Raw genomic sequence first — 17,159 nt, forward strand, 5'->3', positions numbered from 1 at the left:
TGAAACTGATTCATTTGAGTAGGAGAAATGCATTTGGCTGAGGCAGGATTGTGAGTCATCTGAACACTAAATTGAATTATTTTTTTCTTGTGTTTGCTGTTTTTCAGACGTTAAAAGTATCCCTCTCACTAAGACACTGGGGTCTCCCTTAGAACAATAAATGAATGCATGTTTTGTAGTGTAACTCAATTTAGGTCACATTTTCATTTCCCTACTACATTTGATGTAATAGGGAAAAAACCCCCGAAATTTATAGAATCATTTAAATGATACCATTTAGCTTGCCCATAAAATGGTAGCAGACCCTTCTGAGAATTGCAGAACCAATGTTTTCTTTCTAACCTTGTTAAACTAGGTGGGAACTAATTCTTTTGAAAGAGTTAGCAATTCAGCTTCATAATTCTTTCGGAAGGCAATATTACATGTGAATAAAGGAAGTACAATTAGCTTTTTTTTAAAATATGGATATACTTTCTTAAAGGCCTTGCCAGTACATCTAGATTTAAGTCACTTGGGTACTAAAGATAAGTCCAAGAATAAGCATAAAAATATTATTCACTTGGATAAATTTTTCTTAAAGTCATCCTGTAACATTAATTCAAAGATAATTTATTCATTACTAGATAATGCTTGTTATGCCAGTAACAAACTATTCAGAAAACAGAGGTCCATCTTTATTAAGTATTTAATGACCCAATCTTTTAAATTATTAACTCATAAAGAAAAAAAGGCACAGAAAATTGTCTTAATGTTCTTCATACCACAATAATATGTTCAAATGTTACAGGGAAGGATGCTAATAGGAAACACTATACCTAAATATTTGAACTAATAGATGTTATATTCAATTTTTGAAGGAAGTGTTATCTGCATTTGAAATTAGGGGGAAAATAAAACTTGCTAATTTCTTAAGTGGCTCCATTACCAACAAATTTTATATGGAAATCAATGCCCTTTTTTCGGCTAATTTATTTAACTATATAAAATTTTACCAAGGGAGTATCATAAGTGAATGTATAAAATTTGTGCATTTTAATCAAGCTATTTTTGAGATTTTCCATTGAAACATAAAAGGCATATGGATATGAAGATCTGTTCCTTTATAAAGAGAAGAAATAACATAAAATCAGCAGCTCAGAACTGAGGCTGTCAACGCCCTGTCAAATGTATATCACACGCGAATAGAAGCACTAATATAAAGAAAGAAAAGGGTCCATATGTTTGGGGGGGTGAGGGGGTGGGGGGTTTGTCCCCACCATTTATTACCTTTTTCTCAGTCATATTCAGGATGATATTCCTAAAAGTATTATTATTATAAACATGAAGATTCTTAAGAAACAAATTAACAAAAAGATCTGAACATCACATCCCTTCAAAGTGTTTGCCCAAACCCCTCAAAAACTGGATCATGTGCACACATTTAAATCTGGCCCATAGAGGAGACAATGAACAAATGCAGTAAAACTGAATCCTCTGTATTTGGCAGGAGCACAGACAGCGCTGTGCCAAGCACAGCCGAAGAGAAGCGAGTGCCAGTTCTGTTTGCTGAAATGCTGTTACCTGCCTGTTGCTGCAGTGAGTGCTTTAGTAAAAGGAAAAAGAGAGATTGCTTTAGAATGTTATTAAAAATAATTCTTAAATCCATTTTTCCACATAGATGCAATATCACCTATCACATAACTTCTCATGCTACATTAAGTCAAGCACATAGACTGCTTCAAAAGACAAAAAAGATTGTTTTCATAGTCAGTGTTCCTGTCTCCTTTGTTTTAGGTTTACTCAATGAAATCTGTCTGCAGAATTTTTTGAGGTGGTTTGTTTTGTGGTATTTTCTTTTATTTAAACATTACCAGAAAACTACCCATTAATTAGTACCATGCACAGCGACATTTTTATTTATGCTAAAATCTACTGAAAACGAAGAAAACAATTATATTAGCCATGTCCAAGTTTCAATTTTAATAAAGGTCCTTTTTCCCTGTAAATTAAAAAGTATGTTAAAATACCCTTGATATAAAAGAATATTTTCTACACTCAACAGATTTACAACACAAATAACATGTTCACTACTATCAATGGACTATTCAGGGAAGAAGAACAATGACAACTCTGTTCTTTCTATGTATATCTCAAGGACTTGCTTACAGCTAGCAGAGACTAGAGAGTTTATGAGTAAAATTGGTGGATGGAGATAAAAGCAGGGGAAAAAAAGCCAGGTAGAAATATTTTCATACTTTGGAAAAAATGCATTATTTATCCTTGCCTCCCACATAGGTAGTTTACTCTAAAAGTATTGAATTATGGAAAGATAGCACACAGACTCAATTATCTGTACCATTTCAAAGAAGGAAGCAAGTGTTACAGAGTTTCTGAGATTAATATTAAATAAACTGGCTTGCAGTGATTGTACAGATCCTAAATTCCTCATATGTCTTCATATAACTTTCATAAATATTAGAGCAATATATGGCACTTTCAAGAGCAGGTTATATCCCTACACACACACACAAAAGGTAGAGATATTTATATATTTATTGCAGTTTCTAATAAAACTCAAAAAGAACGACACCATTAATGTAAGTAGCCAGAGCAGTTACATTGAAAGGAGAACAAGAGAATTGAATACTAAATGAAGCAAATGAAAAACAAATTATATGCTCTGAAACCTCTGTTTTATACCAGTTCAGAACTGACAAATGGGAACTCCTCCTTCTGTGTCCCTGAGGTAATAGTAAGGGTGGTGATTTACGTGTGTTAAATATGCTGTTTCACTCTAAGGCTGCATTCCCAGTACAGCTGTTTCATTGTTTCAGTCACAGTGCCTGTCAGATATAAACATCATCCATGGTCAGTTAACCCACGTGGCAAGCAGCAGACCTCATGGCTTCAAGTTCAATAAAGAACTTGTCAAAATTTTATTAGAATACTCAGTCTATTTAGACTTTGAATGGAATTTTAGCAGCATACCTCTGGTGATCTAAAAGTCCTAGCTGCAAGAAAAAGTAACACGAAGCACATTACTAACTTCCTTGCCAACATTTTCATCTCTAGCTTCTGATGAAAAGAGATGGATTATCCAAGCTTGTCACTAAAAAACTAAGTTTTAACCATGAAATACTATGAAGTTGCTTCATTTGTGTTTAGGGGAAGGAAGACTGCTCTAGAAGCTGGTGTTTTAATTATCTTGGTTTTAGAATGGTGACTACTATAGCCACCCTCTTCCACAGCTGACATGAAACTCTATATTCACTATATGTCATTTGGTTGTTTTGAAGACAGGATGAATTTTTTCTTTTTTTTACTTCAGTTCCTTCCAGTTACAAAGTAGTGATACATATTAAAAGTTATATTTAAAGTAAAAGTAGTGATATATATTTAAGGTTAAAAGCATTTGTTGGCTATTAATGATTCATTTAAAACTAAAGTATAACCCCAATGTTCTATTCGTGTAGCCAAAAGGTTATTCTCCAAAATCAGCAAAACAGTCAAATATTTCCTTTTCCAGAGTAGAATAGGACCATAAAAAGGGATCAACAGATAACTGCAGAATTGATTTGGAATGTGTGACTGGTAATGTGTTCCCTGAAGAATTTTTCTTTATCAAATGAATACACGAAAAAAGAGAGTGATAGAATTAAGACAGTTTGGGAGAATTTCATCTAAGAAAGGAGGCTGGAAAAGACATAATGGATTCTACAGATATTTCTTCCCACAATTGCAAAGGCTGAGTGCCTCTGACTTGCTATGATGTCAGATAGACTGAAAAAAGTGATAGTCATAATCAAGAATACCTCTTAGAGTTTGTTTTGGATTTTTTTAATAGGGAGGAACTTCAGCTCATTATAATTCAAGGTTATTGAATTGAAAAACAAACACTCTAATTACACAACACTAATTTCATTTAAAAAATACACCTGCAATATACAGCAAATATTTCTGCCACTGATATTTACAGCTGAGTACTGGCCTTCATCTATTCATAATTAATTTTGCATTGCTCTTAATTTCACATTAAATGAGTAGCAGCATTAAAGCAGAATTCTCTTCTCTAAGTCTCTGAGTAAAGATTGTCTAGTTAAACATCTGAAGTGAATATGGTTCAAATGGCCCTTGAAAAGTCATAAATTATTAGATGAGAAAAAGAAAAAAAAGTTGAATTGTTTTATTTTTACATTAATTTCTATTTATCTAACTGCACACAACTGTATCTCCATTCCCACAATAGCATGTATTTTAAATTAAGATAATAGAGTTGAATGGTTTCAGCCTAAAAATCCTAAGAAAAATCCATCCAGATGCTTTTATTGGCTAACAGTTAATTGAACAACTGCTCTGATTGGTTCATTGGTTGGTTTGAGCTATTTTTTCCCTACTGCTTACATTTCAATAAATACTAAACAGCTTTCAAATTAAATCTTTCAAAATTAATTAATGTAACACTTAAAGGGTATCCCACTTGGTTCTCAAATAAACAACAAATTTAATATAAAATAAACACACCTGTGCATTCTGGGTATCTAATACCTTTTGGTTAATTTTTCTTTGCTTCTCTTTTGCTTTAAGAAGAGCATAGTACTTTTTTAAAACCATTTGATTTGCTTTTTCTTTTTGATGTCCAATTTAATTTTACATTAGTGGTTTAGGTCTGCTTGCACTTTATATAATTCGACCATTTTGGAAATGCCTGTGTCTGACAACTAAAGACAGAAACCCCACCCTAATGCACAGATGGTTACAGTTAGATGAGATAAACCCCAGTATGAATCAGGGTTGTTTCTTAGGAATACATATTTTCATAATCCTTCTTATTTAATAAGTACAGGGTACTTATTTCATAAGTAATATGAATATGGCAGAAAAACTTTTTTACATCAAAAATGAGTGGCATGGTACCTCTTGTTCCTTTGATTTCACAGAGGCAAATGTAATTAAATTACATATTCTGAAGAACTGGACAATTATTAAATCACAGATATCTTATTGCATTGGTGTGCTATTGCAGATGGCAACATCGGTTTTAAATGTGTAGATGGTTAAGTAATACATGTATCTGGAAGTATAGTTTTAGGAGTACAATAATAAAATCTATGAACAAATCCAAGACAGGGGAAAACACTGTATAAAACTCTGGTAAGTTATAGTATCCTTCTTTCCATCTTGTTGTTTCTTTTTTTCCATGCACACCAGATTAATTTAAAATGTAAAACTTATGTACAATAGGCAGTATTTAGACTGTGTTAAATTAAAGTTATGGGTGTTGTGTTATGTCTTATTATGTTTACATCGCAGCTCAAATTATGGAGATACTGTGGAAGAAAACAAATCCAAAGAAGTAATTGATGAATATTTAACACTGAAAATACAATACTCATAACCATTAAGGCAACATTTGTTTCATTTTTTCAACTTCTTTTTTAATTATCTCTGGTTAGAAAAACATGTATTAAGAAACAGCCTATGGGGGCACCTGAGGGTGCCTAATTTTTAACTTCTTAAAAATGGAACCAGTTTAGAAAGATCCTTTGTAAGAGATGCTTTATATCCACTTACCTGGTACTGTACTATTGCAGATAAACCTCAGTGATGGGAGGTACTAGAAGTTGAGAAATAACAAATAAGTTACAGGATTACATACCTTAAGAACATCTCCTTGGGCTAAGTGAAATGTTCTGGCAGAAATATTGATTCCTTTCCCTGCTTGTACCTGAATGCTATAAATACATTCATGGTTGTTTTCATAGTTAAGAGGATAATTGGGGGACAGTAAGATTCCTTCATTATTTGTTGTGGAGGCTCCACATTCAGCTGCAATTGAAAAAAAAAAAGTTAAGGCATGCTTTAATGAAACACATAAATATTTTAGTAATGGTGATAATGGTAATGTTAATGTAACCTAGCTCAATATTAATAATGTTTATTAATATCTAAAATCCAGTTTTAAGTACATGATCATGATGGTGATTGGAGACTACAAGAATATTTCTAAATTGCAGTACTTTAGTAAAAGTAGGTCAAAACCCACTGAGAGTTAAAATCATATCAATTACATATTTCATAATCATATTGTTTTATAGGATCTTCCTTGAATTTTGGTGTATTTGTTTCAATTTCTCCAACACTAAAATTCATAAAGATATGCAAATTAAAATGAGAGTAGAAGAATTCTATAAATTTATATGATTATTTATTTATTTATACACACATATGAATAAATATATATATGTGTAGGTACCTAAATTTTCACATAGATTAATGAAAAAAAAGATTTTTTTTTCCTCTGGTATTTTTTAACCAAGATAACCAACATAGTCAATGGTGTAAATTACAATAGTAAAATATTATGTCATAGCTACCAGATAAATCTAGAAAAAAAATCAATAACAAGTAAATAAGATAAACATAAGTCTCAGGGGAAAAATAATTAATTTATTAATTTTCAACTAATCCAAGTAATTCAAGTTTTTATTTCAAGAAGTATACCTTATAATCAAAGATTTTGGCACTTCATTTAATCAACCAAAAAAACCTAGAAACATAAACACTTGTGGCAATGCTTCATTAGGCATTATAAACTAATTTTCATTTCCTATCATATATTGGACTATATATAATTTTAATTAAGTAATTTTTAGCATTTAGTTACCATGTATTTTAAGTAGACACCGAAATACTATTACAATTCTTTGCTTCCCTTTTTATTTAATCTTTGTATGTGGCCATTATAGTGGAAGTACAGGAGCATTTCCTCTCTTTTTAACAGATTTATATTATCTTTGAATTTAACTGTAACACTAAGTTTTCTGGGTTTATGTTTGTTTTCAGGATTATTTCAGTTGCCACTTATTTTATCCTCATGAGAATGCATCTCATTTATTTTAACCTGGAAATTTAGTTGATTTATAATTTCACAGAATAAGTGATATTGTTTTGTAAAACTCCGCAGTAATCTTAATGTTTTAGAAGATGTTTAGGCAAACTATGGTGTCTATTCTAAAAGCTTTTATTTGTTATTAACATTTTTGTAATTTCCATCCTAGACTTGTTTGAGTAATATTCAGGATAATAAAATATATATTTTGTACATGAAATTAAAAGACATCAATGGCAAAAAAACCCCAGCTTGATAAACTACCCTTTCTGTATGCAGCTGAAGCAGACATCGCACAGAAATCCAAATCAGGCACAGATTGAAGAACAAATGCTTGATGACTACATCTCATTCAACAATACAGAACAAGTACCCAAATCATTCAGGTAACATTATTTTGTCCTGGAACAGCGGGATACACCCAATCTAGGCAGAAGTGGAAAACCTCCTATTCCACACGGTCACAGTTATCCTTTTATTGCACTCTCAAATAAATGGGTATTTCCTATTTCAAAGATGCATAGGTCACTTTGAATTACAACAGAAAGGAGTAAGATGATTGTAATTTCAGGATTGAGAGATCTCTTTTCACAATCCAGAGGGATATAAAAGCCAAAAGGCACAAGGTAATTATGGTATTAAGTTGATCCAACAACTCTGGGCTATTTCAGAGCTGTAATTCAAAGCAATTTTTTTAAATCTGAACACAGCAGTAAGCTAACTGTTAAGACAATTTCAACTAATGTTTTACAAGTATGCTAAGTTTCCTGTTAAGAAGAAGGATGTGAACATGTTGTTGTGTTTCATGTCATCGTATTTATCAATATGATTTTCTGAATTTAGAGAGAGAATATTGTATTCCAAGTTGTGGATGTCCCATCCCTGGAAGTGTCCAAATTCAGGTTGAATGGGGCTTGAGCAACATGATTGATTGAAAAATGTTTCTGCCTACGGCAAATGGATGTACCACATGATCTTCAAAGGTTCCTTCCAACCCAAACCATTCTGAGATTCTTTGTATCTTACGTTAGCAGACAAGATAGCTAGTTTAGTAAACACAGTGCAAAAAACCACAGTATAATAGAATTTCTCCCATAGCATCATCACAGTTCCATGGAGGCACACAGTCCACCAGCTGCTTCTTTTGCACACTTCTCAGCAGAATTCTGACAAAATCAACAGTTAGTTCCTGGCTTCTCTCCTTGCCTCCTGTCAGTGCAAATTATGGCTTAAAAAACCACAACAGAACAACTGACCACAAAGCATCAAACACATGCTCAGACAAAAACAGGAGTTAGGGTTATATTTTGGAACAAGAGCTAAATCAAACTGGGAAGGTCCACAATTAATATTGCAAGGCATTCCAAACTGCAGCACAGAGAGTTCTGTGTGAGAATCTCCACTCCTATCTATAAACATATATTGTTTAAAATCACATGGATCTTCATGGGACTTACAGTTTCTTTCTATTCTCTGATATTAATACTGAAGGAAAGATAAAAAAAGACCATAATAATTATATTTGCATTTAAGTGCTGAGTAAAAAGTGTCCAGAAAAAGTAATGTCAATGGAGTTCTAAAGTTTAAAATAAATCCAAATAATAAACACAAGCAATTTTTTTGAAGTGTTTGGAAAATAATTTTAACAGGCATTACAGTGAATGAAAGTTAAAAAGAAACTTAAGAGGCAAACCAGGATGAAATTAAAGGAATATGTGTAAACAGGGAAGCATATAAAAGAAGTGACAAAACAGTACTTCAAAAGTAAAGGAAAAATTACAGTGGATCATAGAGTCTGTAACTATTCTTTAAATCATACGTAGAGCTGTTATCAGAATTTACAAATATTTTGTTACTGTATTTATGTTTCATTTTAGTAATATTCCCTGTTCAACGGAGATAAAAATCAGGCTGCTTTATTAATAAAGTTTTGTGTTTTTAAAAAAATTCTACTTGTTTCTGCTGAAACTTGGAACCTGCCTTACACACTTCTCTTGTACAAAGAAAAATAGGAAAAATATTCTGCATCCAGATATTTAGTTCTGCCTAATATAAAGTAGAAGGATGTAACAGTAAGTAAATTACTGAAGTCAGTTACTGTTTCCAGACTTTGACAGAAATAATAGATTGATTTCCGTATTAGAAAGGAAAATAAACAACAAAATCAAAAGAAAAATAATGAAAAATAAAAACTTCTATAACAAGATAATTGCAGTGAGTGTGATGCTTTTGGTTATGAATGTGTGTTCATTGCACCTTTCCATATTAAGACAGATGAATTTTATTAGTGCATTTAAATTTTGTAAGCAGGTGAAACGTCATTGTGATTGTAACCAAGGAATGAAATGCATCTATTTGGATAATGTAGCCATTTGAACTCAATTCTTCAATGAATTGAAGATTAAAATTCTTGCCATAAATAATTATGAATCAAAAACACACTCTGTGCTCCTACAGATCAAAATTCAGAGAGAGGGAAATTGTTTTCTTCAATACAATCCTTTAGAATCAAAAGATAAGAGCTATGTCTAGGAGTCCTGTGTTTTGAAAAGATGGCATCTCTTTGTTAGGAGGCTGTGTATTGCAACAGCTTGGCAGGGCAAGCAAGCAGAAGCATTCCAAAAAGGATTTTATCTTTATACAACTTTGTACTAGATTGTAAATAAACAGTTACTTCAGAAACTGTATCTAAATTCAGTGCTTGACAAAGGGTTTCTTATAAAGCTGTTTGTCTTCGGATGTTCTACCTCTTCAACTGAAGGCTGGCAGAAACCAGAAAATACTTTCTTGTCAAAACATAGCAGTAAAAGAGACAGTAGCACAAAAATTCTCAAAGGATTAAGTTGTTGCTAAAGCTTTCTTTCTGTGAATAGCATGAATCATAAGGTTATCACAAGTTTTCTAGGCAGTTTTTATATTCTGACAGGTTAAATACAGGGAACCCTATGCTGATGAAAAAAGTAAAAACATTATCTTCTTCAATCAGTAAGAATTATGGGGTTTCCTTTTATTTTACATTGTTCCAAAATACAAGACTTCCTTTCATATAGACAAAAATCATTAACAGAAATTTCTTATTATGTATCTGCAATAGATGCTATCTCCTTCCTATTTGATCTGAACACCAAAAGATTCATGCAGCTGTTTGTGTATTAAACTTTTTTTTAATATACTTTGGCTGGTTTATGACAACATTACTTATCTTATAATGAAAGATAGTATTTCCAGATCTGGGAAGATCCTGTATTTATGACCCAGAAATAATTTTACAAAAAGATATTTCTACATCAATGGCCAAATGGCCAATGGCCAAATACAAAAGAAAACTTTTTTAGAAAGACTTACTTACATTATTAATGTTATTTTTCATAATTGATCCCTCCAGCTGACAAGAGTGGGTAGGAGTCCCATATACATTAAATAATATGCTCCTGCATTGCAATCAATCAAAGGAGGATGAAGAAATAGCATGACAAATGAGCTTTTGAATTAATGTTAACAAGGCAAATTGTATTAAAAAACCCACATTCTATATTAGAAGAATTTAAACTACCAATGTGCATGATTTTCCTTTAAACTAATTTAATATTCTGATAATAAAACCCAACACTAACAAAAAATATCCCAAAAACATGAACAACCAAAAAAACCCTCCACAAAATAACCCAGGAAGTGCTGAAACTGTTGGAACTTAGTAAAAATTTCCACATGGGGAAGAGGAACAGTAAAACTTGATGCAAAATCTAAAAATACATAAGAAATATTAAAAAAGTCTTATCACATCATAATGCTATTATATTAACATATGGTGAGACCTCAATGACTGTGTTTTGCTTTTTACAGGAATCCTATCCCTGAAGAAAATAATAGATATGTAACATTTTCACACCCAACAGAAGAAATATTTAAGGGAATAAAATTACTTCTGATGAACAGAAGAAAGTTTAGGATTCATTTGTTCTGAGATGAATCAATGAAATTTGCAAGTGGATATCACAATCCTTAAACTCAGAATTCATGCTGCCCAAACATTCCACATATTAAAAGAATCTCAAAACTAGCAAAAGGACATTTTTTTGAAGCAAAATATATTAAAAGCAGTCTTTATCTTGAATGTTTTGTATGCACAGAAATGGATAGAGCTATGTAGATGGAGTAAGATTAATGGAATATAGAATAAGATGCACACAGGGTAACCAATCATTCTCCTGCTAATAAGGGAACTTACTACAGATGTATCTGTGGTAGCACCTTCTCTTCCTTGGTTCCATATTTATGCATATCCAGTCAATGCTGAAGTTATTTTTTTCTTTCAAACAATATAACCTTTCAGACATTTCTGAAATGTCTGTTCTCAGTGTTCTTTGAAAAGCACTTTAACTAAAGCTTGGCAAAGAAGCTGCATCACTGAACACGTTGGTAAAAAATCTCTGATGGAAAAAAATCATGTACAATATTATCTGAAAAGTATGCAACATGACAGAAATTACTGAGTTTGCCTGTAGATATTTTATGTCTTTTTTATGCTTTTTATAATTTCAAGGGGCATAGTTCCTTGGAAATCTGTAAGTCCAGAATTAGAGACTGTTTAGGACCTACTGAGAAGATGAACAGAAAAAGTGAAAGTAGCATAGAAGAAAAAAGTTTTAGCTTCAATGTCTTCCAGTGAAGGTTTAGGAGTCTGGAAAGAAATCGTATGGCCCTAAGAAAGCCAAAGGAAAGGACCTGACACAGCTGGGAAGCTATGAAGACACAGATTATTTTACACAGACATAGAAACAATTAGGGTTTATAAATTCAAACATGACAGTTATAATGAAAGGTAATACAATCTGGGTTTTAACAGCCTTATAAGGAATGAAAAAAAACAAACTGGAAAAGGGCAGGTGAAAGGAAAAAAAGATGTAAGAAATCCTGCTATAATAAAAACAACTTTCCACATTTTACTGAAAAGAAAAGCAATTCTAAGAAAGAAATATGTGTGCTGAATATGAACTCTGCATTTGGTTATCACTTGAGTACAGCATAAAGATAAATCATGAAACTAAGGGATAACAGTGTTCTAAAAGATCTTTAATCATCTTCATTGCATTATTGATGATAAGAAAAGTTTAATTTTATCTCTGTCATTATTTCTCCCTTTAAAGCAATAATAATTGCTCTTGTTTGTTCCTATCTGTAACACAGTTACAGGAAAATTCTTGTAAGCTGTCTGTGGCATTGAAAATTATAAAGGGAACTAGGCAAAGATGTCTAAGTTCCAAATGCATCAGAACATTTCAGAGGCACTACAACCCTAAGAAAGCAGCTCCATATTCACAAACTTAAGATGATTTCTCTGCTCTGTATTACAAGCTGGAAACAAGCACCTAGCATATTGAGGAAAATGTTGATTCCTTAGGACCACCCAGAGCTTAGATTTTGCTTTTTATAAAGTCAAAAGTGAACATGCATTCATACTTATTGTAATTTTTTTTTTTACAAATATATTACTTAGATTCAGAAGGAGACTTCTTTTTCACTGTCCATGGAAAAGTTCAAAGAAAGCAATTTAAAGATTACAGACTTTTTTCTGTTATCATTAGACACATCCATTTATTACCAGCTTGTTCAGTTGGCTGTGTGGCAGTTGCTTTGTAGTATCTCATACAGAGCATGTTTTAGTTTTGTCAGCCAACACAGAGTAGATAACACACCAAAGTTCCAGCTACCATTGAACTGTGCTTGCCCTGAGAGACTACAGACATCTACCCTAAGAAGTGCTGCATCATAGGGTGAACAGAAACATGGAGAACCTTTATGCTTTTTTTAGAAAAATCTTATTATGAAAATTATTTCAGTGCAACCTCAAGCCCCATTGAATTGAGGTAATACCATCATTTGAAAAATCCAGCCTTAAAAATTCAGTAAAAATATATTTGTTTGCTATTTAAACATTGATAATAATTAATGTTTATTTAATATGTCCTAATAATTTAATAATAATTAATTTAATAATTAATTATTAATTGAATAATTCCTTTTTTCAAAATGTAATAGTTTATTAGTAATTAAGAATTCTTAATTTAATACTTCCTAATTTCAAAATTTCATTTCTTAACTCTTAAGTAAATTTAAAAAAAAATATTATTTTTACGGATTGAATAATAACAATAATTAAGAAATTACAAGTATTTATCCACCTTCTAAATAAGAAAAGACATCTTTTAATTTTATGGCAAATTATTTGGTTTAGAACTGATTATGACTGATTACTCTGTTCCAAAACCCAACATATTAGCTTTTGTTGTATCCAGACAGGGATGCTTGGCCTTCCACCAAACTTCTACTTTATCTGTCTTCCTTGCATTTTATTCTTGTGTTGACAATCTGAACACAAATATTATGAGCAGTGGTTACTTCCCAACTGATGTTGTGTGTATGTGAAAGTGCATGTTGTATCAGAAGCATTCTCTCATCAATCATTTTGACAAAAAACGCCAAATGTGAGCAACAGTACCAATACATAAATTTTGAGTCCAATATAAGTGGTCGACAGGAATTTCTACTCTTGTCTTGTTTGAATTTCACTATTATGACACATAAATTAAGCCCTGGATATTTAAGGAGTAAAAATGGCTAATTAAGCCATTCTAGTGAGACTATCTTTTATTTCCAAAAGTAAGGAGAAAACATGTTGACTAGAAAGTAATTTATTCCTTCTATTACAGCTTTTCTCTTTCCATCCAACAAGCAAACATAAACATTATTTTTCTGTCATGAAAGCTGTATAGGAATTTTTTTATATTTATGCCGCTGTGAATATTTTTGCTGATAATTTACTAATTCATTTTTATTAACCCTTCCTGAAATTTATTACTGAAATTTAACCTATCTTCTTGACTGTGCACACATTCATTATTATTCTTATTGTAAAAAATTTATCAACCCCAACACAAAAATAACTTGTATTCATCCATTGCTCTCACTCAGCTTCTAAACTATCTCTTCTATAGGTGCATATATAAATGTTGCTAATGCATAAGCTAAATTCATAATTTTCCTCATACTGAGGTAAAGGAAATGGAATAGGAGTGGTTTGAACCAAAAAATGTTGATACAGTAACTAACACCAAATAAGAGGAAACAAATAATCAATCCATAGTTACTATGCAATCAACATCTGAAAGACATTTATGTTTAACTAACATAAAATTTAGTATGAAAAAATATTTTAAATGCACACTGATATAGATGTTTTCATGTATAAACCTTTCCATATAGTACCTACATTTCAGCAATATATACTCTTAAATAAAAATAATGCAGATATTTAAGCAACTCTCCTAATTTTTAGAGACCTTATTGTTTTAACAATTCTCAATGGAACTGAAAACCAAATAATTTAGGAAGCATTCAGCTCAATCAACATTCTTTAGCCATTTAAACCTAAATTTCTAGTCAAATCTACATATATAGGCTGCCTCTACAGTGACTGGAGAGTGTTAGATAGGAATTATCAGAAAGCGTTTCTTCTCAATTATCTTAGCTGTCATTTAAAAACCAGAATAACTATTCTTAGGATATTCTGAGGACATGGTTCTTACATAGAATGTCCAGGTTGACTGTACTCCTATAAATGGACCCAGTTTTATGAAACAAATCTGGTGTAAGTGATCAAACCACAATTTTATAATACAGGTATCACTTGGAAGCTTGCATTGACAAAAAAAAAAAATCAATTACCTGACATCTGAACTGGTAAATGCTGATTTAAATTTATACCCAGTTTTCCTAACCTATTAATACAAATAAGAGGAGTAAGCATTGTGCCTTTAATTTGAATTGCTTTCAAGTATAGACTATGAAGTCCACTTATAGTTATAATACCAAATATATTAAAAAAAAGGTAAAAAATTGACTAAGGAGATATGGAGAGTATGAGAGTACATTAAAAAGAGGTGTATTACCATGCTTTTCCATGCTCTAAATCTGCGAGTCCATGGACAATGACTACACATACAAGCAAATGAAAGCAGCTGACCACGTACCCACACACCTTGGCAGAGGTGCACTCCATACTCGTCGTCCACCACCAAGACAAATAACCTCTGAAGCTCCTTCTAAACGATATCCAGACGAGCAGGAGAATGTCAGAATATCTCCAACGCCAAAATTAAATCCTATTCTGCTACCAAATTGTGGGATCCCGGGATCTTCACAAGGTTCAAGATTATACTCTGCAAACAAGAGCAAGTCAGCTTTTATGAGAACACGTTCTTCACCAGTCATACATGTAGTCCTGCAGTCTAGTAATTTCTGTATATTTTCACCTGAATATCAATACAGGCATCAGATTTTAAAACAAAATTATAATGTGAATGTTAAATTGATAATTAGATCATGTTGAAAGTAAGGCATATGACTACATTCACAATGTTTTAAGCATGCATGACGCAACAGGATTTATCATGCTTATAAGAGCCAGAAATAACTCCAGTAAATAAAACAAATTTTTAAAAATCCATAACAACAACTAAATAGTTGACACTTCAAGTCATCTGGAATTTGAGTGACTGAAATTAGACTAATTCTCTTTCCTCTCCTCACTTGATAATGTGTCTTACAGTTTACTGACATCTTATTCCACATGTGGCACAGAGGTTCATTTGCTTTTAAATTATTGTGCTTAGGAAAAAAATATATAATATAATTTTTCAGTATATATATTCATCAAAATAATTTAAATTATTTTTTTCTTTATATAGTATGCAGAAAAAAACCCCAAATGAGCAAGTTTTTCAATAGCCAGATATTACAGGTATTTCCTTACCAGAGAAAGAAATATTAAATCCTTCATATGATATTGAAAAATCTGAAATAAACCGCAACTGAGCTCTGAAATTTCCATAGAGACCAGCATTGATTGGTGAAGGAAGCTCTGAGCCAGTCAGACGTGCCAATGGCTGTGTGAAACTGCCATTCTCTGTTATTAGTAAGTAGTCATGATGATCCTCCAAATGAAATGTGTAGAAGGTGAATTGCACACCTGTTAGAAAAAGTAGAATTAGATATACATGTCACCCTATTAACATCCATGGAACTAAGCCAAAGTTAAAATTCATGCATCACATTATGAATAATCATTTGGAAAATTAAAATATTTTTTTTTCTAAAAATTAGTATCTGTCTTGATTTTGGAATTAAAATATCTTTGCAGTAGGTTTTGTTTTGACGTCATATTTAACTTTTGTCTTTAGCTACACAATATGGACATCTGATTTATAGAATTTAAAGATAGATGCTTCCATTTTTGTGTAAAATCCAGTGACGTGCTATGTATATTCAAAAATACAAACAGTTAATGGCAGAATAAAAAAGGAAAGCCTTATTTCTTACAATCACCAGTATTCTTGAGTAGCACCAGTGAAAGAAAAGATTATAAACTGTATGATCTTAAATTCTAATGACACATCAGTACCATCACCAATTCCTCCCAAAAATAGGGGAGGTCTCTCAATAAGATGTGACATACATCAAAAGTACAATTTTTTTTGCCAATCATCATTTATACATCACACGTGTAGAAAGGAAGATATCACCTGGAAACCCAGTAGCAATAAAAAGACTTAAAGATCAAGACAAACAATTAAATCATTTCTGCATTTTTAAGTAAGAGTTAGAGCATGATCTTTTGGTAGAATGCACAGAAAAGCCAAGAAAAATAAACAGAAGAATTCATAGAATCCATTAGCTAGCTTAAGTGATTAGGGATACCTCTAATGTAATGCTATTTTCAGTTTTATCATGTAAGTTATAAACCAGTGATTCAGTCTCTTCAAATATATCTGATGATGCAATACTTAGGATGATCCATTCATGTGATTGCAGATTAACATAGCAGATGAATAGTAATGACCCATGGCCAATAGATTTTTAATAGTAAAGAGAATTTAATCAAAAAGCAAAGAAACAGTTCCCCTTCCTACAGACCCAACACTGCACCCCTCGCACTACCCCTGCCACCACCAGCCCCAAATTTCCCAAACAGAGTAATAAAATCTAAGCTAGATATATTCTGCTTGACTAAGCTGTCTAAGTAAAGAAATAGAATGCCCCTTCAGATGTTGTAGGTTACCTTTTCTAGACCTCACAGGCAGCTTTAGAAGCTCTCAGTACAATTGTCTGTTATTGGTTTTGTTTGTCTGTTTGTTTTTATAATATTTCTGAGGTTGCTTGAATAGCATTAAACATTTATGTTAATGCAACTCAATCACAACTACGGAATACAGCTTGTATGGGTATCTAGAGT

General features: G+C 32.0%; 1 protein-coding gene across 4 annotated transcripts in view; it reads right to left on the reverse strand.

The window, feature by feature from the left end:
* The window catches only part of CSMD3 (CUB and Sushi multiple domains 3), a 586,421-nt gene that overhangs the window by 206,248 nt on the left and 363,014 nt on the right, over positions 1-17,159 (reverse strand). For all 4 annotated transcript variants that reach the window (XM_054290025.1, XM_054289307.1, XM_054288554.1 and 1 more), the window contains 3 exons: positions 15,681-15,896; positions 14,899-15,087; positions 5,636-5,805 (listed from right to left, as the gene is read on the reverse strand). In XM_054290025.1, the coding sequence (XP_054146000.1) occupies positions 5,636-5,805; positions 14,899-15,087; positions 15,681-15,896 (575 nt within the window). The remainder of the gene's footprint in view (positions 1-5,635; positions 5,806-14,898; positions 15,088-15,680; positions 15,897-17,159) is intronic.

Source organism: Melozone crissalis, unplaced genomic scaffold (genome assembly GCF_028551555.1).
Source record: "Melozone crissalis strain CALT ecotype California unplaced genomic scaffold, PUWL_Pcris_2 ptg000002l_1, whole genome shotgun sequence".
NCBI lineage: Eukaryota > Metazoa > Chordata > Aves > Passeriformes > Passerellidae > Melozone > Melozone crissalis.